This window comes from Hyposmocoma kahamanoa, unplaced genomic scaffold (genome assembly GCF_003589595.1).
Source record: "Hyposmocoma kahamanoa isolate Upper Pololo Valley unplaced genomic scaffold, ASM358959v1 180, whole genome shotgun sequence".
Classification (NCBI taxonomy): domain Eukaryota; kingdom Metazoa; phylum Arthropoda; class Insecta; order Lepidoptera; family Cosmopterigidae; genus Hyposmocoma; species Hyposmocoma kahamanoa.
Window position 1 is genome coordinate 3,031,081 of NW_020653711.1, and position 26,022 is coordinate 3,057,102.

Sequence of the window (26,022 nt, forward strand, 5' to 3'; positions counted from 1 at the left end):
GAGCAACGTCCTGTTCGACAGCTTTGAATCTTGTCAGTTCGGAGGTATTTTTCTTTGTGTTCAATCTTTGTACAAACATATATCACGGTAGCAAAATAAAGAAAAATGGTCAATAAAATCAATATTAACATTATTAACTTATATTATAAATGATATATAGAAATTTGAGCCTTGATTTTCGTGTCTTAAGTATAGTTAGGCACCATTTTAGTCGACAACATCAATACTTTGTTTCAAAATACGCGGTCAATGGGTCAAGGTCATTAACGACCATTTCATTGTGCAATTTTGTTAACTGCATTTGATTGACTTTTTTCCACAATTGGAAACTAGAATAAAAATACTTAGTTGAATTTTTTAACAGTTCCGGTGGTTACTCGTAAAGTGGCGCACAGGTATAGTTAAGTATAAATATCGTAAGGTATAATTTTCAACAAAGATATTCACACATTGTGTATTTTTAATTCTAACCCACAGCACTTATTTCTTTTTTTTATATTTACTTATATTCCAAAACCAATTTGTCGAAACTTGTTAATTTGTAGATAAATTTTGCGAAGAAAGTTCACGTGGGTAAATAGTATTTAATGAGGTGTGCATATTCGACCTCATTGTCACTGTCCTTCAGGTAGGACGGAGGACAAATGAGCAGTAATTTTTTTTTAATATTCAAAGATAACTTCTGGAAGAATTTGTACTGTATGTAAGTATGTTTATAAAAACGAAATGCCTATGAATTTTTAACCGACTTCTCAATTTGACTTGTTTTTAAATGTTATTCATGTTCTGCAATGATTCAGACATTTGTGTATCGATTTCCATGAATGTTTTTTTTGGAAAGGGCGTACCTCAGTAGGGGTTCTAAGGGTGGCTAATTAGGCGGCTTTCCGTTTCGGTAATTCCACAAACTTTTAAGGTAGATTTTTTTTTAAATAAAAGGCTTTAAATATTATTCTTTGTATGTTTACACAGTATGTCTTCCATTATTAATCAATTTTTTAAGTTGTTACAAAATTTTCTGAAGTGTTAAAACCGTTTCAAAATACCACCTAATATTTTTTACACTAGTTGTTTAAAAAAATGTGTATACAGTCGAAAAGGTGTATCTTTTGCATTCAATTACATCTAGTTTTTTTTAGTGGCATGGAAAGTCGGCGGCAGATAGTAGATTATAAAAAAGACAGCACTATTTTACTTTTGTAATAACAGTTCACAAAACAAATTCGAAGGATTTTTTCTTAGTGTTCGTTCTTTGTATTAATTATAAGAAACTAGTGGAGTAATTTCACAAAATAATAATAATAATATCATGGTAATAGAACATCGTGTCATTTAATATTACAATTATTAAAGCGATATGTCTAGTCAGTCCTTGGTAAAGGTACCTGGCCAAGTTAAGAAAAACTTTTATACATTTCTCTCAAAATAATAATATCTTTATATTTCTTTACATGTATGGTGCCATTGGTCAAGAGTCTAACGCAGCGGGTGGGCCAGCCTTCTAAGAAACGTTTATTAGCGGTGCTATGGAATTTAACCTTCAAAGAGTTACAAGTCTTAGTTAAATGTTCTGTGTGTAAATAAAAACAAAAAATATTTTTCTTCAATTTATAATATCAAAATATTTTACAAAACGCAAGGAAAATCAGTCCAATTAAAATTATTGGTATTAAATACAAAGCATGTAATCTATATTATTGTAAATAATTTACAGATTTATTACAAAAAATAAATAAAACAAAATAATTCACAATAATTATAATTATGTACCTTATTATTATATTTTGTGCGTTTTTATAGTGTACATACAAATCACGGTAAAAAATAAGGTATAATAACTTACTAATTAAACTTACGTATACAGCAAATATATGACATTATCTAGAAAGATTGATTGTTCAAGGAAGTTTTATTTGCGTACATCTATCATTTACTTCATAGCCATATATTAGTGTAGCCACCTTTTAAGGCACATTATACCGTTCTAGCGAAACTACCGTTATTATAGATAATTTTAATCCTTAATTTCAAAACACGTAGAAAAGTCTCAGTATCTCAACTCTATACTACGAGTACTATAAATTAGATAGATACAATCCCTGTATGGGCTTTATTTTGCCAACTAGAAAATTAATGATAAAATTAAATGTATCCTTTACTTGTTCGGTGGGAAGTCAAGTGTCGTATACGCTGGCCTCGTCCTTGGTACGGGGGGCCTTCTGGTCCGCGGATGAGTCTTACCGCCCTCTACATTTACGTTTAATCCAGCCTCCCCTTCTTCTGGCAAGTATGGTGCTCGAGGGCTTAATACCAGAGCCTTATAAGACGAATGGGAGTCGGCAATACTTCTACCATCCCCTTCGTCCCTTCTGGAGAGTTCAGAAAAAGGCGATACGGAACGCTTCTCTGTTCCACTTGGTCCTGGAATTTCTTCTTTCGGCTTCAATTCATACGCATTTTCCTCTTTACTTTTGGGATCTGCATCTTTCTTGAACTTCGTTTGACGTTCTATGATCTCTGCTGTTGTTAAGTCTGAGCCTTGAACATCAGTTCCTAAGGGCGGAGCAGACAACCAAGGTCTTAAAGTACTACCACTGCACCAGTGTTCTTCACTCTCACTTGCCTCACCCAAAAGTCCAAGCTTTTCCAAGTTTTGTAATAATAAATTTTCACTGGAACTTGCAGTTCTCATCTCTGTTTTTGAATCTTCAGCTAAAAGTAACTCTGCTAAAGGCGGAGCTAGACCAAGACCAATGTTCCTTTCGTGATAAACTTCGGAGATAGTAGGAGTTAGTTCTCCGCTCATATGACGCACTTGTGCCAATGAATCTCGACTACTTGTACCCATTTTAGGTCTGGGAACTCGCTTCGATGTTGATGGTTGATTAAGCACTGGGTCAGTCTTGTCTTCTTCTGTTCTTCTTGGCTGAGCTGAAGCCAGGTCATAGAATGCATCCAGGTACCTCGTATGGGAATGTTCAGGACGTCGACGTAATACAGTGTCGTGACCGGAGCTCTCCCAATCTGAGTCATCAGTGGAAGGTGGTCGTCGAGTGTAAAGAGTTCTGATTTTCGTTTGATGTGCCAAAGCAAGGGATACATCCCTTTTAGGAGCAGTGGTTGATGGTGCTGCTGGTGGTGATGGAGTGAACGCAGCGTCACTTTCTCCTCGATACCTTGGCGGTGGTGGGGCTGGAGGAGGGGCTGTTCTGCCATCAGGTTCCCCACGACCGACTTCAGTTGAAGTCGATGTGCCGCGGACGTACATTGTAAAGGCTCCGCCACAGGACCCAAGAGGCAATGGTGGAGGTGGCACTGATGATACATTTTCTTCTGCAATACATACATGTATATAAAAGCTAATATAAAAAGGAAAGAAGTGACAAAATCTGGACTCACAAAAACTTAAGATAATCAAAAAACTGTAACAAGAGGAAGGGATATCTAGAAAAAGTAGCTTACGTCGATGTTGACGCGGTGGTGGTTCGCCATCTGAATGCGGTTCCAGATCACCATCGTCAATGGATGCCAGCGATTCCACACTCGAGCTTGATTCTAAACTAAGACTTCTTGGAGCTTCTTGTGTATCTGAAGGAAAATAAATAAAATCAGTGAATATTTTGGAAGAAACAAAATCAAGTGCATGTAATTGAATTGTATTACTTACCGAATAAAGCCAGTAGAGCTTGAAGGACAAACTGTATGTGTCTTCTATTAGCTGTTTTGCCTGTGCGGAGAGTTACTTCATCTTGTCCTACTTCAGCCAAATCAAAACCCAATGAAGCCAGCAGCTCGTGACATCCGTTTACTCTCCATAGTCTACCAAAAGTAACATATTAAGTATTACATAAATAGTCATTCAAATAGTTCTCAAATATACCAACATTTGCCTTATTGATACACAAAATGCTAACCGGACATTAACAGCTACTTCAATGGTATCACTTTCAGAGTTCTTGACGGAGAATTGGGATATGACAGACCGAATCACGCCAATGATGTCATCTGCTACATCACCGTTTGCTATCAGCTTCGATAGGGCTTGAAGGGTTGTTGAAGTCAGACCTAAAAAAAACAAGATTTTTTAATAAGTAATTAGCTACCGACGTCAGGAGAAGTGTGGTGTTTGTGGAGGTAGATAACTCACCTAGCAAAGCTTGAAGACTTGCTGAACATTGCGTTAATCTTTCTTCAGGGTCACTTTGAGGGAAGAATACGCTAGACGGTATGCCATTTGCAGCAGGTTCAAACCTACAATTAAAATTATTGATGTGGTGAAATCCACAACATAATATGTTAGTAGAAAAATCTTCAATGATTTTTTCCCTCTGAATGTTTGAGTGGTTATTTTTGTTACCTGAATCCAACGCTCATCAAAAGTTCTCGCCAACTAGTGACGTGGCCAGCTTTGTTTTCGATGCTTTTTTGCGTAGTGTACATCGCGTTTTTCTGTCCTCTCACTATTCTTTGTAAAGATTTCTCTACTAAGTGCAGGCAAACTCGTAAGGCATCCCTGCAAATATTTTCTTTTATTGATTTTCTGTAGTGTTTTGCATCTTGCTTGCTATAGAGCAATCAAGATTTCTTAAAGTTCTATTTTTTCAAATTTCCTGTATTCCTACTTACCGACATTTATCAGGTTGCGCCAGCAATTCGCAAAGCGCCTGTCCCATGAGCGCAACCTTGTTGCTGAGGCGTACGTTAGCGCCAAGCAGAATTAGTCCGGACCAATGCGCTGGGTGCGCGAAGTGTTTTGTGTGGCGGACAGTTTGCATTGCATCACCCAATGCCCTGTAAGAAATATAGAACATAAAAATATCAATAAAAATTGCTAGCATATTTATTTGTTGAGAAATAGGTGCAAACAAAAGGTGCTAACGGTGTACCAAAAATTAGTTTTGGTTTAACCGCAACTAGCATTCACCATTTACGAATAAATTACATATTAACTATTTAAGTATCACTTATATATATTTTTTAAAGTCTTGAATGTGAAGTAGGCGATATTATGCCGAAAAAAATTGAGTTAACCTGGTGAATTGCTCACCAATGATATGAAACGAGTTGCAGAAAAGTTCTTTGAGACATACTAAACAAAATACTAAATAACTATAATATTGTCCTTTCTCCATCAAATCAAAATAATGGATAGTATATTACTTAATGGAGCATTAACATTAACGGACGTTTTGGCAATTGAGCGTCAAATTGAGGTGATTGGCACTTACTTGGCAACTCTGCTTCCTTGTAACAGTGCAGAGTACAGAGCTCTATACAGAATCTTTGTAGCAGTATCTTTAGGTGCTGGCCACAAGGTTAGCAATATCGCCTGAGCACCAGCAGCTAATAACGCACGACATAGTCTGGAGACCCCCTCACCCGCTGTCGTGACATCTTCTAATTCTTCCGCACTCGAACCTTGAAGAGCTGTGCTTGATGGCGCGCAAGATATAACCACCTGAGTGGAAATCAAATTAATAAGGTTCTTGTCAATGTTTAGCTGGATCTTAAAAGCATTTTATTTAAAAAAAAAAACAATACATTTCGGAACAACAATGAAGACCTGTACAATAATTGCTTACCAATCTAGCTGTGATTTTAAGATTCGTGATCTCTGACGCTGTAAGCATGAATTCAGATACAGGTGGTAGCTCTTCGTTACTTGCTGGCAGTTCGGTATCTGTCGAAAATGTTACAAAGTTATTTAAGGTAACGGTTTCGGAACCGATACAATAGTTACAGTATGTGGACGTTACATACTTTCTTCCTCATTTTCCGTTGAAGTATCAGCAGTCCCACTTCCGACGCTTGTGTTGAGAAGTCGTTTGGCCTGAGAATCAACCTGAAATGCCAAAGAGTATTAGGTAGAGCAAGCCTTTTTTTGTAGAATGGTTAATTAGTTTTAATTTCTTTACCACTTCACCAGGGCTGAGAACTATGGCAGGTGTCTTCCAGCAAATGTGTGTAGCGAAATGGATACATTCAGCTTGAGGCAATTGGGTCAGAATCGCTTCTTTAGATGCCTGTGTGGAAAAATATTAAATAGAGTGCAGTTTAATAAAAATCGCCTCATTGGCTTCGTATTATTTTGCAAGCTTACAATTTTTCATTGGCCAAATATTATGGTACGTTTTAATATGTCGGGCAATCTGTTAATAGGGTAATTTGATGGAGGAGTATCAAATCAGTCTGCTGTATCAATAGTTACCTGGTAATCAGTAAGAGGTGTAACCCGAAGCATGTCGGCTACAAGTTCAGCTTCTTTAAGCTGAGCGTGTACGGAAGCCCAGCGTGAGCCACCCACTCTTGGTGCACCCACAACGAGGCAACGCATTCCCGCTTCTGCATTATTGGAAGATGCTGTTGCACCTAAAAATGTAAAAAGTTTTAAAATAGCTGTTAGCAGTATGAATTAAAATGTAAGAATATTCTCATCTTGTCAATCGTAAAAGGCCAAATTAACAACGGTGACGAATGTACGTTGCAATTGAAAAGACGGTTAAAGCAGAGCATCGGCTCATATTTTCTTACATCAAATTGAAAATTGTGGAAAAGAGAAAATATAAGCGGCCGCGCTATTCCCGTTCTGAACATGGTTAGGCCCCAAAAGCTAAAATTATAGCTACCAAGAATTGATGTTATTTAAAGGATGTTTACCATGTTCATGATTCGGCCGAACTCTCAAATGCCGCTGGTGTCTCAACGGACGCAATGCTGGTGCTGCGAGTAACGCATACCGTTCGCAGAGTGGCTCAGCGTCGGTACTGCCACGTAGGGCTCCCCATGGACATGCGTATAAAGTCCCTTCAATGACAAGGACTATTTCTCGCCGGCCACCGCAGCCACGACGACCGTGAGATGCTATAACAAACGATAAATAAATTATGAGATGTTACACCACTTACGTGACCTTGATATAGGAATTTCTAGTACCAAAATAAGAAATTTAATTTCGTAGGTACTCAACCCCTAAACCGTAGTTCTTTTACTTTATAATTTGTTTTTCACCTACATACATACCATGGTTATTATTACACGAGGCAGGCAGCAAATCCTCAAAGGGAGCAAGGAGCATTTGGTACAACGCATTCAGGCATGGCGGCCCTTGCCAAGATGATTGCTTCTTGCGAGGACCATGGATACTGGACCTGAAAAATTGATTAATTTTGTACTCAGGATATTATCCCCGATCGAAAACATGTCTATTCATAAATAAGAGATTCACATTACAATGTATCTCATCAGATATCTGTTTCTTATACCCTGTAATAATAAGTACTAGATGCTAATATAGCAGATATTAGCAAATGTCCTTCCTACATTTCCTACACATTGTCAATATGGCTGACTACATCTTTTAAATTAGACATACCTTGTTGAGCCTTGTAAGCTTGCGACAGATCCTGCCACTGATCCTCCCACGGAGCCCACGCTGAACAATGAGCTTAAAGAGTAGTTGGACGAATTCAGCAAATGATTTCGAGTCATCTGAAAAAGAATCGCTTGCTAAGTATTCTACTAAATCTTAGGTTAGACATAGCAAAATAGCCTTTGTAGCAAAACAGAACTTAGACGTAGTATTTAAATGTGAAGTCAGAGCGAGATATATGTATATCCTTTGTAAAACTGTATCAAGGCAAGAGTAGAACTGTACCATTCTTGTAAGCCCAGTAGGTCTCTCATCAGGTTCCCATTGGTCATCAGAGGTTTCACCTCTTCGTTCTGCTGCAGTCTTGATCCACGATGACCACTCAGTAATGCTTCTTTCCAATTTGCCAAGACTACCTAAAGGTTCATCAAATACTTATAAGACGTCTTCATACGTTTTACGTTATTTACGTAGGGTTTGTTGTATTTGTGTTTACCGTTGTTACCTGTATTTGTTTGAAGACCATCAGGACTGATGTCAGGTAGACTATTGTCACAATCTTCAGCTTCTTCTATGAGAGATACTTGGTGGAATCTTAAAATACCTGGCATAAAATGTGGTTATAAGTGTTCACTGTCATTAAGAATCATATCATATCGCAAAACATGGACGAATGTATTAATTTTAGTTTAAAAAGAGGATAGATACCTTTATGAGGTTGTAGTAGCCAAGCATACAGCCTGCCAGCAGCTAAACTGTAGTACAGAACAGGAGATTTCTGTTTATTAACAACTTCTATGATTTGATCCAAGTTCGAAGGAGTCCAAGGTTCTGTTCTTTCCTTGGTAGTCTCTTCAGAAGGATTTTTGAGAGCTACATGTAGCTCTAAGTTGACCTGGTTCAACGTAGAAGCTTGCTTGTCGGTTACCACATCTAAGGAGCGGCAACGACCACGTTCTGCTACTACAAGAGCTTCTGAATGACGTCCAAGTTCTGTGAAAAAATACGAAATAATTGATTTATCAGCTATGTCCATAAGGTGTCCTCGGAATCATGGAATACGCACATTATTAAGAACAGTGTCGTTAAAAATGTCATTAATTGAAGACGAAGAAAAGGTCACAAAAATAGTAACTAATATAAATCCTACCCACGAAAACACGTTGCAAAGCATGTTGTGTAGAAGTATACAATGCTGTAGTTTTTCTATCCCTGTGCTTGTCACTGCCGGTTTCAAGGACATTCAGTGCTGCCTGAAGTTGATCTTTGGCTTCTTCAACTTCTCCTGAAGCCCATAATGCGAAGCCTAAACGATGACGAACTCGTGCCTGGAAAATAGTTTTTCATTTATTAGTAAACGAAAGCTGTTTTAACTGAAAAACAACAAAATGAATAAGTTCTAGAATCGGGATGTTCGGGCATTAAAGTATGACAGTTAATGACTGTACGATCTGAGAAGTACTGCTAGTATCAATAAAGAGCTTGGGAGTGCCCAATGTCGAATATTGGAAAAGTGTGGTATATCTGTGGTCTCTGAGATTTGACCAGACGGAATCGTCATTACTTTATTTGACACACGCAAAATAGGCGCTTTGCCGTCGAGTTGCGGATACCAGCCGTTGCACCAAGTACCAAGTACTTTATTTGACATTTGGAAGACATCCATTAATGTTATTCAGATATAGATATAGCATACTTCTTCATCCGCATCAGCTAATCCTTCCGTAGCGGCCAAGGCTTGTCTCAAATAAGATACAGCACTTCCACAAGCACCCATAGCGAGGTGTGCTCTTCCTAAATCGGCGAGGGCTTGAGCTCGACCTCGAGTGTCACCTGTTAAAAAAATTACAATTTGGAATTGTGAAATAGGACGCAGATGTTACCATGAATAATTATGCCCTTTCGCCGTCCATTCCGTCACCAATTAACCAGACGTGACGAAGGATTTTACTCTTGTCCTGTAGACGTTCAATTTATTTACGTTCAATATGTGCTAAGGGGTCCAACTGTTTGCCATGTTCTATATTTCCTGAACGAAATTATTGGATATTTTTAAAAGTCAGAGGTAGGTGGAGGTAGGTAGGTAGGTAGGTATTTTCAGAGACATGAGATTTTTGTCAAACATAAGCATGATAATTTAGTAAATAAAACAAAATCATTCTAAATGATTATCACTAATATCAGGTTTCTTACCACGGTATGACTTCTTTTTATTTTCCCGACATTTCGGAACGGTTGCACGCTCCGTGTTCACGGGTTGACTGGACGGCGGCAGATGACAGCTTTAAGAGCAGACATATCTGTCTACCCTATTGCGCTGTCGACGACTACCTTCATCGCGATTTGTTGTGGCGTTACCATTGTCTCTCACTTTTTTCACACAAACCACACTCACTGTATCCACACGCGAAACTCAACTCGAGGTGCTTTTGTTTTTATTACTGCACGCACTAAGGACCGGATTCCATGCACTGGACAGTTTAAAACCATCATCACGGTTAAATGTTTTGTACTTCGTGACCTCGATGGCTTCTCGTACCAACCATGGTATGTAGTGACGTTCTGCCGAGATTACCTGAGGGCTATACAACTCGATCCAGTGGTTAGTGTCAGTCTGTGTGAGATGTTGTGCTATAGCCGACTTCTGTGCATCATTGTTTTTTACTGCTCGGATGTGTTACTTCATATGATCGACAATTGTTCGTTTAGTCTGACCGATATACGAGCTCCCACAACTGCAGTTCACTTTATAGACACCCGGTTGACAGTAATAAAAACAAAAACACCTCGAGTTCAGTTTCGTGTGTGGATACAGTGAGTGTGGTTTGTGTAAAAAAAGTGAGTGATACCATTGTAACACCACAACAAATCGCGATGAAGGTAGTCGTCGACAGCGCAAGAGGGTAGACAGATATTTCTGCTCTTAAAGCTGTCATCTGCCGCCGTCCAGTCAGCCCGTGACCATGGAGCGTGCAACCGTTCCTAAATATCGGGAAAATAAAAAGAGGTCATACCGTGGTAAGAAACCTGATATTAGTGATAATCATTTAGTAAATAACCACGAAAGTCTTAAAATCTATTTAAAATCATTCTATTTCATAAATCTGAGTAAAGCTTTTGAAAATGGATGGTAAAAAGTTTTTAAAATTAAATTAAATTGCATCCAGCAATAATGAACTCAAATGACAATTTCAATTAACATACGTTGACTACCTGGGATAAACCGTTTGATAAAGAGTACAGGTTTTAAATCAATCTGAAATATTTTTTTGCTTACCGGCCGCAGTTGCATGTCTTAACCTAGATTCGTGCCAGCGAGCGGCTTCAGCGTGAGCACCCATCGATGCGTGAGCTGCTCCAAGACCACCGCATGCTCTGGCCTAAATAAGAAGTCGTTTGGATCAGTATGGTTTTTAAAATTATTGTGAATATTGACATCGACGGGAATATAATAATTAATTCAAGGCCTGTAATGTGTTCCTTAAGAAGATTGTGTGTTCAATGTCGGACAACACACCAACTAATGAATTAGTGACTTAATATATTTCGGAATAATAAAGTGTATGAGTGTGTGCGCGTTTACCTGTAAGTGTGTCAGTCCCAGTCTATGTGCTAGCTCAAGTTCAGCTCGATGATGTCTAACAGCGGCAGCAAAGTCTCCTAAAGCGTGTTGAGCTACGCCGAGAGAATGGTACGCTTCTGATTCCATAATTTGATTGTTTAATTCCCTGCAAAGTAGAAAGTAATATATATATATATATATTAATAAATTCAAAGATAAATACATAGATAAAGTCTATAATATTTCTTAATTGAAGTAATACGGAATATATTACGATTCTGAGAAAAGAACGGATGATAGGATTCAATTAAATTAACAATAAGAGGTAAACATTCTCCTTTAATAAAAGCTAATTTATTTTGATTAGCGGTTGGTTGTTGTTCAAGAATGGTATTCACAAAATTACGACTCATGAGTAAATTTTCTTTTTCGAAATTGCCTAATTAAGGCTGATAATTGAATACTTACTTGGCGATGTTTTTCTGGTGTTCCAAACAAGAAACGGCCTGTTCCAAATTTCCAAGAGAGATGTGTAACGCGCCTAATTCTCCGAATGCTTGCGCTTTCGCTTCGGGTGCACCCAATTCGTGGGACACAACGAGTCGTTTTTCAAGACAGACTAAGGCTTGTTGAAGGTTGCCTACAGATCTGTACACAAACAGCGAATCAGAAGAATTGAAAGCAGCAAGATGCTTCAATTAAGTATAATGTTAGCTGTATTTAAAACTGTAAAAGGTACATAAACAAACAGCGGGCCTTTGAAGCAGTTAAACAAGTAATTGTCAGGAAATACGCAATGCCCGTATATTTCTAAACTTATCACTGTATTCTTACTTGTGACTAAGACCCAGTCCGCGGTAGGCTCTCTCCTGCTCCCTTGCATTGTTCAGCTTCAGTGCTGCAGCTAAATGCTGTTCATGATATTTGGCTGCTTCATCAGGATCACCTAATGCATCGTAGCAGTCTCCCAGTGACCCTAAAGCTCTGGCTTTGTCTAGTTGACAAGTTGGAGTACTCACTCTTTCTAATATTGCCAGTTGCTAAAAATGTCAAAGTTTTTAATTGAGGACAAAGGAAATTATAACAAATTTTAATACAATTTAATGTAATAGAAATTACCTGTTCCAAATATCCAATAGCATCTTCGTAATGTCCCATGTTGAGTTTAGCAATACCCAAATTACCATACGCTTGCGCTTCTAATGCACAATCTTGTAACTCTTGAGCTCTTTCTAATTGTTCCTAAAAATAGAAATATGGAATCACTAGATTTTAAAATTTATTATTACATGTGCAATCTGTCCTTTTAGTAGTCTATCTAGTAGCTAATATCACACTTATTATAATACACACATCTGATGCGGAGTGAGAGCCTGAGATTAACTTAAAGATATAATTTTGAAAATACTTACCCTGTAGCATCTAGCTGCATGAGAGTAATGACCCAAAGCCATATGGACAGCTCCAAGATGAGAGTGAGCCCTGGCTTCACCAGCAGAATCGCCTGCCTCTTGTCGCAGAGTTAGCTCCTGAAAACGATATAGGATTTAGAAAACCAATCATAGGTACAGACTTTGCAACACGATTAATATGATAATTTCATGATACCTGTGTATGATGGCCCAAAGCGGCATCAAGTCTTCTTTGCAATCTTCGTGCTAAACCTAAAGCACCACAAGCGGCTGCCTCTAAAGATCTATCTCGGGCCTGAAATAATAACACGTTTTGTTGGGTCTAAATGTTATTACAAGTATAACGCATCTGAAAACTTTCTTTGGTCACTACACTAACCTGTCTCGCGAATCCAAGTTGTCTCTGATACATTTTAACAGCTTCCTCTATATCCCCCATTTTTATGAGAACATCACCAATGTTTCCCAAAGCTCTGAACTTCCCTTGCAAATGCTGAGTCATATGAGCAATTGCTAGAAAGTATTTTTGGCATTCCAAGGCCGTTTCTAAGTTTCCCAAAGCGAGATGTGCGAGGCCTAGATTACAATATGCTCTTCCCATGTTCATTTTATCTTGGAGATCTTTGGCTAGTGAAAGGTCTTGGTCATAATACCTGTAATAAATAAAAAGATGAGATTTACTGTTGTAACCCTAACAACTCGGACAAGACATAACAAGAAGAAGGATTTTGATTGTGAAAATCTCACCTGACAGCCTCTCTATAGTTTCCTAAGCAATAATGGGCGTATCCTAGGAAGTGACATGCTTTGGCCTCAGCTGTGACGTCACCTAATTCTTGAGATAACATCAAATGTTGCTCATAGTATGGGACAGCTTGAGCAAATTCGCCTCTGGAGGATAGACAGTTTCCAAGATTCAGTAGTGCGCAAGCTTCCCCTGCTGCGTCTTTGAGTTCTCTTGCAATTCCTGAAAAAGTGCCGAAATTCAAAGTGTCAGAGAAGTGAAGACTTGAATTTTTGGGCACAAGTCTGTGACTCTATTATGACTTACCTAAGTGAGCTCTATAATGAAAAAGCGCCATATCGTGAGCACCTAATGCCTGATATGCTACAGCCAAATTCCCATGGGTGGAAGCTTCAGAGCTTCTATCGTGGACTTCTTTGGATATTGTTAGCTCTTGCTTGTGATATTTGATAGCTTGTTCGTAAAAGCCAGCTGCTGAATACGCGTTGCCAATGTTTCCGTAGGCCCGACCCATTCCTGCTTTATCCTGCAAGGAAAGATATTATTGCTTATTCAGCTCGGTTTTTTATATTTTGTGTTGAAGAGCAAACTTTATAAAAATATGACGTACGTACATTGACTTAGTATCATAGTTTTGTACGTGTTATGTGGCCGGAATCATGAACTTATCATAGATTTGTATATATTATGTGCACGGAAGAAATAACCTAACCTCCGGTTAAAAAAACCGACCTCAAAAGTCATTCATCCCCTAGTTTGCCACCTTTAGAGGTGGAATATTTTCTTAAAATTTAAATGGGACCACATCTGAGGTACCTTCTTGCCAACAAAAGAAGAATTATCAAAATTGGTTCACAAATGGCGGAGTTATTGCGTAATATACATACAAAAAAAAACATACGACGAATTGAGAAACTCCTCCTTTTTTTGAAGTCGGTTAAAAATATTATTTATTATCGAGTTCTTAGGTTTTCGCGATTGTTACACATAGGAAATGAAACTATTTTTCCGGATTTAAATCGCGTATAATTTGTTTTTTCAAACAAACCGACGTTTCGGGCCCTTTACAGGTCCCATGGTCACGGTTGACTGAGGTGGTACAGTCTTCAACCAGTTATGTCTAATATTAATGCAAAACACCCTATTTTTTCACTATAGTTATAATAGTTATTAATTAAATACCTTATTTTTAATTTTACAAAGAAAACATTCCAATTTACGCTACATTAAGTTTTACAAATTATTTTATTGAATGATTTTTTATTAAGTTTAATTTATTATTAATTATTAATAGAAAGTAGAATAAACTAAAACATATTAATTAGTACTGCAGTCTTATGTCTGTCTGGGATTTTTCATTAGAGGAAATACTGGATCCCAAACTGGTGGTACGGAGAAACCATCTTCCCTGTTGAAATTAGGATGTTTTTTAATTTCAATGGCCTCACGCAGCATCCTGGGCAGATAACGGACTTCTTTTGCAAGGACCTGGGGTTTGTCAAACTTCATTTAATGTGTAGGTTTATCCATGGTTTATTCCATATGAAGAAATTATTTGTAACGTTGAGGATTGTCTAGTTAAAAACAACATGAGAAAGGAAGATTTGGAGGCAATACGCCAAGACGTTTCGTCAATATTGCGTTCAAATAAACAGCCCAGACCGAATCTTACTCGAGATGAATATAACGCGCTGAACACCTTCCGCGAAGATCCTGAATTAGTCATCCTCCGTGCAGATAAAGGTAACGCGACGGTGGTCATGAATACGTCAGATTATAACAGCAAAATAACTGACTTACTATCGGATGAAAGCACGTATAAAAAGGTGAAGAAAGACCCTACCACCAAGATATTAAAAACAACAACTAACTTAATATCTAAGCACTCCGATACGCTGAAACTTGATGTAAGTGCGTTTGTGCCCTGCGCCGTGAAATCACCAAAACTGTATGGGTTACCAAAAATACATAAGGCTGACACCTCACTCCGTCCCATAGTTAGCCAGATTGACACACCAACCTACAAACTGGCTCAACACATGGCAAAGGTACTGTCACCATTGAGAGGGAACACTTCCACACATGTGAAGGATTCATACCATTTCATCAGTGGAATCAAAGATCTACGGTTAACTGATGATGACACCATGGTCAGTTTTGATGTTCAGTCGCTGTTTACCAACCTACCAGTAAAAGACTACATTGAAATTGTACGTAGGAAGCTAAGGGAACATAATATGTCCATTGAATATGCAGAATTATTAGAACACTGCCTAACATCAGGCTATCTATTGTGGAATAATGAATTCTACCTACAAATTGACGGTATAGCGATGGGCTCCCCGGTATCTCCCGTTGTTGCCGATATTTTCATGGAAGACTTCGAGGAGCGAGTTTTACCCATGGCCCCAGCTAGGTCGAAGATTTTCATACGGTACGTTGATGATACTTTCACAATATTACCTAAAGATAGCATACCTTCTTTCTTGGACCATCTTAATTCTTTTAGTACTAAGATCCAATTTACTATGGAACAAGAGAATTGTGGTACTTTAGCTTTCTTAGATGTTTTAATTAAAAGAAATCCTAATAACACCCTAGGCCATACTGTATTTCGAAAGAAAACCCATACAGATAGGTACCTCAATGGTAATTCCCATCACCATCCTAGCCAGTTAGCTACCGTGGGCAAATCTTTGTTTCAGAGAGCATATGGTGTCTGCGACAGTAATCATCTGGCGGGGGAACTTCAGCATATAAAGCAAGTCCTACATGCGAATTACTTGAGGATTCCACGCCAATGCCGCAGACCCCGTGTGAAACCACCAACAGTCGAGCGAAGACCTGCCATCTTACCTTACGTGAGAGGTGTTACAGACAAGATCGGAAGAGTCCTCAGGCGTGCATCTATCAAGACCTATTTCAAGCCCCTGAGGAAGATTTCTCTGTTCCTGAGACCCGTGAAATGTAACATCCCCTTACAGGATGCAGGAGTTTACAAGCTTGACTGTGAGTGCGGTCTCTCTTATATTGGACAAACAAAGCGAAGTATTTGTACCCGCGTCAAAGAACATATAGCTGATGTCAAACACCGTCGCGTAAACAAGTCTGCAGTCTGCGAGCATGTCATGGATAAACCTACACATTCAATGAAGTTTGACAAACCCCAGGTCCTTGCAAAAGAAGTCCGTTATCTGCCCAGGATGCTGCGTGAGGCCATTGAAATTAAAAAACATCCTAATTTCAACAGGGAAGATGGTTTCTCCGTACCACCAGTTTGGGATCCAGTATTTCCTCTAATGAAAAATCCCAGACAGACATAAGACTGCAGTACTAATTAATATGTTTTAGTTTATTCTACTTTCTATTAATAATTAATAATAAATTAAACTTAATAAAAATTCATTCAATAAAATAATTTGTAAAACTTATTGTAGCGTAAATTGGAATGTTTTCTTTGTAAAATTAAAAATAAGGTATTTAATTAATAACTATTATAACTATAGTGAAAAAATAGGGTGGTTTGCATTAATATTAGACATAACTGGTTGAAGACTGTACCACCTCAGTCAACCGTGACCATGGGACCTGTAAAGGGCCCGAAACGTCGGTTTGTTTGAAAAAACAAATTATACGCGATTTAAATCCGGAAAAATAGTTTCATTTCCTAAATATTATTTATTGTTCTGTGATTATATGGCAGGAATCATATACTTACTTGTAATTGTCTTGCAATAGAAAGATGGGCTTGGTGTAGCTTTAATGCTGCATCATGCTCTCCTAATAACTGGTAGACGATACCTAAGTTTGAGCACGCTCGGCCTTCGCCAATCTGCAAGGCAAAATTGACATTCAGATAATGTGAACGTCCTTGAAAGAAAGTGAAACTGGTTTCGTTCTAAAGTAAAACAATTATTACCTTATCTCTTGCAGCTAGAGCGACATCCAATTGTCTTTCATGCCATTTCTTTGCTTGAGCATAATCACCAGCACATCTAGAAAGGCATACTCTTTATTATTGGAATTTAAATCTATTTATTATCTTTGGTTGTACATACTTCAAAGTGGTATTACCTGGCTGCGTGGCCTAGGCCAGCATATGCCCTGGCTTCAATAGCTCTGTCCCCTAAATTTTGCGCTATCCTCAAAACATTTTCATGGTAGGCGATAGCTTGAGAGAAGTTTCTTCTATAGTGGTATGATGATCCAAGGTTGGAATACGCTCTTGCTTCTTCAACCTGTACGGAGACAAATAACAATAACAATAAATTTAATGATGATCTTTTTTTAGAAATAAAAGCAACTCCCGTGATTTTGTCAAAATATAAATGTGTTTATACCTGATCACCGAGTCTTCTCGCTAGTCTCAAATGTTGTGTATGACAATCTACAGCCGAGTCGAATTCTCCCATAGCCAAATAAACAGCTCCGACATTTCCAATTTCTCTTGCTTCCTGCAACCGATCTCCCATTTGCTTCACCAACTGGACACATTGTTTGTGACTAGCTAACGCGTTGGGATAATCTCCTATAGCTGTGTAAACGTGTCCTAGTGAGGTTAAAGCTGCTGCTGCAGCTTGAGTGTCCTGTAAAACAAAAAAGAAAATCAACTGATGTTTGATTTATCAACTTGGATGTGAATGATGGTCTATTGGATTGTGGAGATTACGGTACCTTTTGTGATGGGCTTTAGGTTATCATAACGGTTATTATAATTATAAGACACTCTGTGTAATGTAGAATACATGGAGACATCAATGAGATAGGTGTTCTACGGGTTGAAAGTGATATGCGTCATAAAAATATGATAGACAGTAAAGCGTTCGTGTTTGAAGGGTCATGGGTGTTGAAGTCAAGACACCAATTATTTTATTATATTATATTATTATCAAACCTAGATTATCATACAGATTGTGATAGTCCTGTGTATGAAAGGTCCTGACTTTTATTCGCGGATAACCTAATTCCAAAATTGGAAATAGGTATTCCTGGAATGAATGCAGGTCTGAAATGATCCTGGATCTAATTGTTACTTTGGTGCTTATAGTACCGCCGATTCCCAAGTACGACGTCAAGTAATCGGTGTGACTTACTGGACGTTACTATACAATAAAACTCATTTTTTCGCATAGTGCTTATAATTCACATATCTGTAACATGGTTGTCTAAATTACTTTACAAAACTTATCGCGTTATAAGTGTTAGTTCCTTATAGACTTATGCCCAAAGCACTTAGCACTCAATCCATAATTTTGATTAACACATAAGTGTTAAGTGTATAGTATGCTTTCACATAAAGTTAAAGAGCAGGTGTTATTCGCATCGCCGAGATCAAGCGCTTGCGGAATTGACCTCCGCGTTCCTTAGTAAGAAATTTCTATTGAACGCACCGCTTGACTTACAGAGTAATAGAAATGCCTCATAAAATAAAGGTTCAAAGGCCCTTAGTTACATTACCTTTCAAATCAATGCTATAAGCAAACCTTGTTGAAGCGATGATGATTCTGAGAAAGACAGCCTTATAAGCCTAGAGTAAGTTGACCCGCAGGTCCGAACTTCGTCTTTAAGGCTAAAGCCGTATAAATAAAGTCAAAGTCAAAGTCAAAGATTATTTATTCCATAGGTAAAATAAATTTACACTTGAAAACGTCACATTTACGCTACTGCTCGTTCACTACGCTGACCTCCCTGAGAAGACGAGCAAGAAACTCTAGGGATTGCTCTTTTCAAATAAACTTAAATGCCATGGAATACATTTTGAATCAAATTTGTGTGGATTCTGCAGCCGTGTCGTCTTTCCATATATCTTTATCTAACACGTAGTCTTCAATTTTGTAATATGATTTTTCGATCAAAATATTTTTAATGTGGTTTTTAAACTTAGGAAATGATAAACTTAATATATGCTCCGGAATCTTATTGTAAAAACGTATACAGTTCCCCATAAAAGAGTTGTTTACCTTGGTTAAACAAAATCGTGGTACCATGGGTTTAGACTTAGCTCTAAGGTTAATATTATCTTCTTTCTTATTAAAATTATGTATATTTTTACGGGCATATAAAATATTTGAGTAAATGTACTGTGTTGCCACAGTCATAATACCAGTCTCCTTAAACTTTTCTCTGAGAGGAACCCGAGAGCCTAGACGGTACACAGAACGAATCGCTCGTTTTTGCAATACAAATATGGTTTGAATATCTGCCGCTTTACCCCACATGAGAATCCCGTAGGACATTATACTATGGAAGTAACTAAAGTAAACTAGTCTAGCAGTACTAGCATCGGTAAGCTCACGTATTCTGCGGACTGTGTATGCAGCGGAGCTTAATCTGCTGGCCAGGGAAGATATATGTGGAAACCATTGAAGTTTACTATCTAAGGTCACTTCCAAGAAGATTGCTTTATTAACAAGGTCTAACTTTTCTCCGTTTATTTCTATGCTTGGACTAGTCAATTTTACGTTAGGTAATTCAAATTTAACACATTTTGTCTTCTTGGCACTAAGCAATAAATTGTTAGCATTAAACCAATAAACTACCTTAGAGAGGGTATCATTAATATGGTCATAGTTAAGTCATGTCTGTCTGTTTTAAAAACCAAGGATGTGTCATCAGCAAATAACACTATTTCGCAATGGTCCTTAACAAAGAATGGCAGATCATTAATATACATCAGAAATAAGAAAGGGCCAAGTATTGAGCCCTGCGGAACACGCATTTTTAGCGGAGAACCCAAAGAAGTCACACCATTTATGTCTACTTTCTGAATTCTACCGTTGAGATATGACGAGACAAGTTTCGACGCCTTGCCATTTACACCGTAATGTTCCAGTTTCCTAATAAAAGTAATATGATCAACGTAATCAAATACCTTGGAGAGGTCACAGAAACCACCAATAGCGTTCGGGGACCTTTCCCAAGCATCAAAGATGTGTATTAGTAACGCTACCCCCGCATCGCTAGTCGATCTACGACTAGTAAACCCGTATTGTTCACTATGAAAAATATGATTCCTACCGAAATAGGACAGTAGTTGAGTCAGCATAACCTTTTCGAATATTTTACTTAAAGCTAGTAAAATTGAAATGGGCCTATAATTGCTAGGATCAACTTTCCTACCGCTTGTGAATAAGGGAATAACCTTGCTGTATTTCATTAAAACTGGAAAATCACCTTCGTCAACGCAACTATTGAAAACTACAGCTAAATGTGGGGAAATTAAATCAATAACTGAGTCTATAACTTTAGTTGATATGCCCCAGATATCTTCAGTTTTTTTAACATGTATTGATTTAAAAGCTTTTATGATGTCTTGTGGATTAACATGACGGAAATTAAATAAACTGCCACAAACATTAACATTTTCCTTTAGGAGATCAATAGCAAGTGACAGGGAAGAATTTAATAATTGAGTGTTCACAGCAATTTCCGAAAAGAACGATTCAAAAGCTTGGGCTACTTTACCTTTAGATTTTATAAGCTTTGCTGTCTAATTCTAAAGCTATATCTCTATCGTGTTGTTTAACCCTGCCTGACTCTTTATTTATTATGCTCCAAGCAGTTTTAGACTTAGTTATACTTAACCTTAGCAGCTACACATACTTTTTTAAATATTTTTGAATAAATTCTAACATATTATATGAAATTGGAATTAGTATTATAAGTTTTCATAGCAAATAACTCATACAAACGAGACCTACTCTTATGAATACCGACTGTTACCCAGTCGTTGAATTTTGTCTCTCTATGGAAAGTTAATGTTTTCGATTTAAGTATATTATCAAATTCATTTTTAATTAAACCAAATGTCGTGCTAAAGTATTTGGAACCTCCGGTATATGGGGTAGGGAATTTAAACTATTGCCGATATTATTTTGAAATCTAATGATTCATTCTGTGGTAATGATTCGGCCTGCAGACAAATTGGTCTACCTTCTTGCTCATTTTACAATTAAAAGAAGCCAATTGGTCACTGTGGTCTGATCTTAAGCTATTTATTACTGATTTAGACACTGCGTCTGTGTTACAAAAAGATGTTATCAATACAAGTAGGAAAGGAGGCAGTGATGCGAGTTGGTTCTAAGAAAAGATTATTCAAGTTAAAACTTTTCAATAAATTAATGAGTCTTACAGAAGTAGAACAGTATTCCGACAGGTTTACATTGAAATCTCCACATATTACAACGTTTTTTTTGGTTGGAAAAATCCGCTTTAAACTGTCTTCCATAATTAATTCAAACTCGTTAAAATTAGCAGAGGGGGGCCTTTATACACATAAGACGTCAAACTGATCCAATTCCACACATGAAATCTCAATAGTTCGTTCAGTAGAAAGGTCTGTGATATCCTTATGCTCTTTAAATTTTAAGTTATGTTAAATAATAATCATGGATCCGCATCTACTTAAGCTCTTTCTTATGAACGTACTGACTATTACATAATTTTCTATGTTGTTAATTGCTTCGTAGTCTTTCAGCCAGTGTTCTGACACACAAAACACGTTAACGGAAATATCGTGCACAAAAAGACTTATTTCTAATGTTTTGCCAGAAAAGCCTTGAATATTTTAATGTACTACGTGGAAACGATTAGACTTTTCTGTTGTCGTGTTTTTCAGTTTAAATTATGGTTAGTAAAAAGTATACTGTTGCTACTTAAAGTAGGAGCTTTGTCGTGGGACTGTGATATATTTTCTATAACAGCGTCCTTAATATTAAATGATAGCAAACTAGCTATATGTCTCAGATATCTTATGGGTAAAAGTAAATTATCCTCAAAAAGTTTGAAGTTCCTTACGAACCTATTAATGTCAAAACAAAATATAACGTCACTATGACGGCAACTCAAATTATGAATGTAAATACGTAACGGAATAACCATTTTTTTTTAAATTTTTATAATAATACTAAACTACCGTACATAGTTATTTTTACTTGACATTGGCAAAATCATTGATTATTTCAATGGGGCCATAACATTTAAAAGAAGAAGAAGAACGAAATAACATCGTGGAAATTGTAATTCGAGGATGTTTATTATTATCAGTTAGGGTGGACATGTCTTGCTTCGGAAGGTACCTGTGCAAGATCGTCGGAAGGGAGCCAAATGCTGAGTCACGCATCACTGCGGACACGCAGAAGATACGGAGCAGCATACATTGGCCGATTGTCTAGTATGGAGCGAAGCAGAAGGTTGGGAGCAAGCTGTCGCTGCCGGCCGCAGTCAAGGCTATGGTCGACAGCGACAGGGCGTAGAAAGCAGCAGTCCGCACTTTGCCAAGCAGTGGTAAGAGCGAAGGAGAGCGTGGAGCGGATGAGGGAAGACGAGGCGAAACAACGTTAGGTTTTAGTCGGCACGTGTCCGACATAACCCTTTGTCTCCCTGGGCGAAGGGTATCCGTGAGAGCCATGAGGATTTCCTGACATTAAAAAAAGGGTGGAGATCTCATTGTAATCTCGATTTAGTGCTGCAACCAAGAAACTCTGCAGACTATCCAACTCAGAACTGTCTATACATCTGTTTGGGCGTATTAAATAGGCCTCGGTGGGTTTTGGGCTTACAGATGGTGAATTTTTTGACTTTTTGGAGCACGTAGTTTTGTATCGGGAGTTTCTTTTTTATTTAAATTTAGGAGCAGTAGAGCTCCTTGTGAAAAAGTTCGTCCAGGAAGTACCTTACTTATTTATGCCGCCAAGCGGTAATGTGAGCCTTACTGCCTTCGAGGGCACTGGTAAAACTAGAGGCAGTTGGAACTTGTCAACTTATGTCTCAGGGTAACAGGCGCAGTGACAGTACCCCTCAGATATTTACGATTTAAAGCTGTAAGTAGCTAAGCTACACGCCTGTCCATAACAGTTGCAGTGCCACTTAGAGCTTTATATAGCAAAAATCTGAGGGGCACAGCCACTGCGCCCGACACCCTGAGACATAAGTTAACAAGTCTCATGCCTGTTATTTCACCAGCACCCTTACCCATCAAAATCGGAACACAGTAATGCTGACATTACTACTTGACGGCAGAAATAAGTAAAGTGGCAGTGCTTCCCTGGACGAATCTTTCACAACGAGCTAGTAGAGCTACTACAATAAAGATGGAAAGCTATAGATTGAGTCAGCAGAAAGAACTTACGAATTTCTCTATGTGCTTGCTGCATGTGTTTGTTTTGCGTTTAAACGCAAAACCACTTTTAAGAAAGTTATGAAAGTTTTTACTCAGCCAGGTAACCGTTGCAGCTACCAAAGAAAACAATTGCTACGTGTTAATATTGTTTTATATTAATTTATTTTTTATTGTAAAAATAAAATACGAATTCTTATTTTATTCGTTGACAAGGCTTTTTGAACGGACGGATTTGACGTGACATCACTTAAAGTTTCTTGAAAACATTAAAAGCAATCCTCTATGATATGTGAATGTTTAAAAAGCCCGGCTTTATGTAAATCACGCGTTATCGGATCACGTTGCACATACTTAATTAACTAGATTGTCGGCTCTACTGATTTAATGATGTACGTACTGTAGAGTATCGATATCGATATGTTTTCAGTTACGTCTTGTTAATAGTAATATAAATTACAAAAATCATTCGTTATTTTAAAATGAAAGCGCATTGTGTACTTACTACGTGTTTTGTACCAACGCTTTTTTTAACATTCTTTTATTACCTTGTTTATTACGCGGACCTATTATGTAAGTACCTTTATTTTGATTTGATATTTCGAGGAAGATTGTGCTCTGATACACAGTACATAATGAATAAGATTAGTGATATTCTGCTTCTGTATGTTGTGCTCAGATAAAGATGCATCTAATCATTTATGCTATATCGATAAGTGTTGATACATACGTTAATAGTCTTCGTTCCCATCACTACAAGAGACAAAGGCCCCATCGGCGACGAGTGGTTGCGGTTGTTTATTTTCATCCTTTGTCCCACTTCCCTCGTAAAGGATGCGGTGCATTCTATCCATCTTTATTTGTTTATCTCTTGTTTGTTTTTACCCAGATCCGATTCGAATACTAAGTATGTATTTTAGGGAATTTTTATTTTGGTTCATGTAAAAGTACATTGGCACCTACATCTTGAAGGAGTCGGTACAGCTGCGTATTTTGCAACCTAAAACCTTTAGTACGATCTAATTTTGTAGGAATCTTGTGGAAATATAAAAATAAATTGATCTTGCAAATACAACATAAAAATCTTTTATAATGTTCATTATAAAAAGGAATAATATATAAAAACTATAACTCTTGGCATGGAAAGTGTACTTAGTAATTAAAATAATTCGTTCATAAATTTTATTTTTAATACTGCGTTTATAGGTCGTAAACATTTAATGTGTCGTATCCTTTCTCTGAAGATAAAATACGGAGGCTTAAAATGTGTCTCATTGTAGTTCGTTTGCACTTTATTACGTTACTATACGTAAAAAGGTTTGCGCTGAGGTAGAATTGTAAAAAGTCATCATCACCAACCCATTTATACATCCCACTGCTGGGCATGGGTCTCCTCTCAGGCGAGGGTTTAGGCCATAGTCCGCCACGCGGCCCAGTGCGTAACTTCATACGTTATTCGAGGGTTGTGAAACTTTCATCGACGTGCAGGTGTCATCACGATATTGTCCTTCATACAGAAACTTAGGTCAATTTAAAATTAAATTTCGCACATCAATTCCGAGAATCTGAGAAAACCGAATTCGAACTCACCGAACGGCCTCTACTTGAAACATGGAAAGTCAAACCATTATGATATCACGGCTTTTAACAAGTGGAAAATGAATTTTAGAGTTTTGTGAATTTGGAACTTGTGATAATCTAATTCTAAGTTACAAATTTCAATCGAAAGGATTGTCAGGTTAGAAATCCAGCTCGAAAACATGGCTATCCTTGTTTTTATGTTTACCAAATCATTGTTTATTTTTACGACTCAATAAATAATACGAACTATTCGCTATATAAATCAAAATGAGGTACACGGTCGAATATTGTCATTTGAGATCGTTCAGTTATTGAGAAATTGTTACTGTATTGAACTGTTTACGGTCATTTAGTTTCAAAGCTTTAAGGTTTTAGGGGTACCTGGCAACGGGTTTCAGGCAAAGGCTAGAATGGCAAGTTTTTGTTAAAATTCGATCATGTGGAACTTAATTCTTTATGGCTGTTTGTTCTCGAGTGGGCTCTATGTAACCATTTTGAACTCTCCGCATTCGCTTGACCATTGAAGACTTAGTTTGTTGTATTATTTTAAACTAAGAAATATAATAAAAGTAAAGCGTAATATGAAATGAAACTTAACTTTTGTATGAGTGAAATTTATTTTATTCATTGACTTCCTTATTTCCTTAGTTTTATTGTATCAATATGTTGAAATGCAAAGTACTGTGATGCATGAGTATTGGACATACTTATAATGTTTTTTTTCAAGAATCCACAATTTTTCTAAAATATTTTTAGTTTATCGAGTTCTTATGTTTTCGCGATTGTTACACATAGGAAATGAAACTATTTTGTCGGATCTAAAATCACGTATATTTATTTTTTCGGCTGACTGTCAGCCGTGACCATGGGACCTGTAATGGGCCCGAAACGTTGGTTTGTTTAAAAAAAAACAAACATACGCGATTTAGCTCCGAAAAAATAGTTCCATTTCCTATTTTTAATTTAATACAAAAACATGATATTTTTAGTAACACACGCATTTAAAAATTTTTCAAGATATTATTAATATCTAGAAATATAGGTTAACACGGGATGATTTATCAGGAAATCAGGAATGCCTTTTACAATATTTAATATAGAGTTCTTAGGTTTTTGCGATTGCCACCCATTGGAAATAAAACTATGTTTTCGGATCTAAATCGCGTATAAACCAACCAACGAAAGTTTCGGGCCTTTTGCAGGTTCCATATACACGAGTTTGTTTGAAAAAACAAA

The 26,022-nt window shown here is 37.4% G+C and overlaps 1 protein-coding gene across 2 annotated transcripts in view; it reads right to left on the reverse strand.

The window, feature by feature from the left end:
- Positions 1-1,771: 1,771 nt before the first annotated feature.
- The window catches only part of LOC113225943 (tetratricopeptide repeat protein 28), a 109,315-nt gene continuing 85,064 nt past the window's right edge, over positions 1,772-26,022 (reverse strand). Inside the window, exons 8-41 of one of the 2 annotated variants that reach the window (XM_026458424.1) lie at positions 17,429-17,674; positions 17,163-17,326; positions 17,008-17,083; positions 16,807-16,920; positions 13,395-13,614; positions 13,091-13,310; positions 12,723-12,996; positions 12,540-12,638; positions 12,344-12,460; positions 12,051-12,173; positions 11,766-11,971; positions 11,400-11,579; positions 10,953-11,097; positions 10,647-10,749; positions 9,066-9,202; positions 8,520-8,697; positions 8,078-8,362; positions 7,875-7,973; positions 7,655-7,785; positions 7,373-7,488; positions 7,021-7,148; positions 6,658-6,861; positions 6,209-6,369; positions 5,916-6,023; positions 5,761-5,842; positions 5,583-5,680; positions 5,229-5,458; positions 4,627-4,791; positions 4,358-4,513; positions 4,148-4,251; positions 3,915-4,065; positions 3,668-3,819; positions 3,463-3,588; positions 1,772-3,333 (exon numbers count right to left, since the gene is read on the reverse strand). In XM_026458424.1, coding sequence (XP_026314209.1) covers positions 2,156-3,333; positions 3,463-3,588; positions 3,668-3,819; positions 3,915-4,065; positions 4,148-4,251; positions 4,358-4,513; positions 4,627-4,791; positions 5,229-5,458; positions 5,583-5,680; positions 5,761-5,842; positions 5,916-6,023; positions 6,209-6,369; positions 6,658-6,861; positions 7,021-7,148; positions 7,373-7,488; positions 7,655-7,785; positions 7,875-7,973; positions 8,078-8,362; positions 8,520-8,697; positions 9,066-9,202; positions 10,647-10,749; positions 10,953-11,097; positions 11,400-11,579; positions 11,766-11,971; positions 12,051-12,173; positions 12,344-12,460; positions 12,540-12,638; positions 12,723-12,996; positions 13,091-13,310; positions 13,395-13,614; positions 16,807-16,920; positions 17,008-17,083; positions 17,163-17,326; positions 17,429-17,674 — 6,276 coding nt within the window. In that variant the 3' untranslated portion in view covers positions 1,772-2,155. Of the gene's footprint in view, positions 3,334-3,462; positions 3,589-3,667; positions 3,820-3,914; positions 4,066-4,147; positions 4,252-4,357; positions 4,514-4,626; positions 4,792-5,228; positions 5,459-5,582; positions 5,681-5,760; positions 5,843-5,915; positions 6,024-6,208; positions 6,370-6,657; positions 6,862-7,020; positions 7,149-7,372; positions 7,489-7,654; positions 7,786-7,865; positions 7,974-8,077; positions 8,363-8,519; positions 8,698-9,065; positions 9,203-10,646; positions 10,750-10,952; positions 11,098-11,399; positions 11,580-11,765; positions 11,972-12,050; positions 12,174-12,343; positions 12,461-12,539; positions 12,639-12,722; positions 12,997-13,090; positions 13,311-13,394; positions 13,615-16,806; positions 16,921-17,007; positions 17,084-17,162; positions 17,327-17,428; positions 17,675-26,022 lie in introns of both variants that reach the window. The other variant, XM_026458423.1, reaches the window with a different exon arrangement.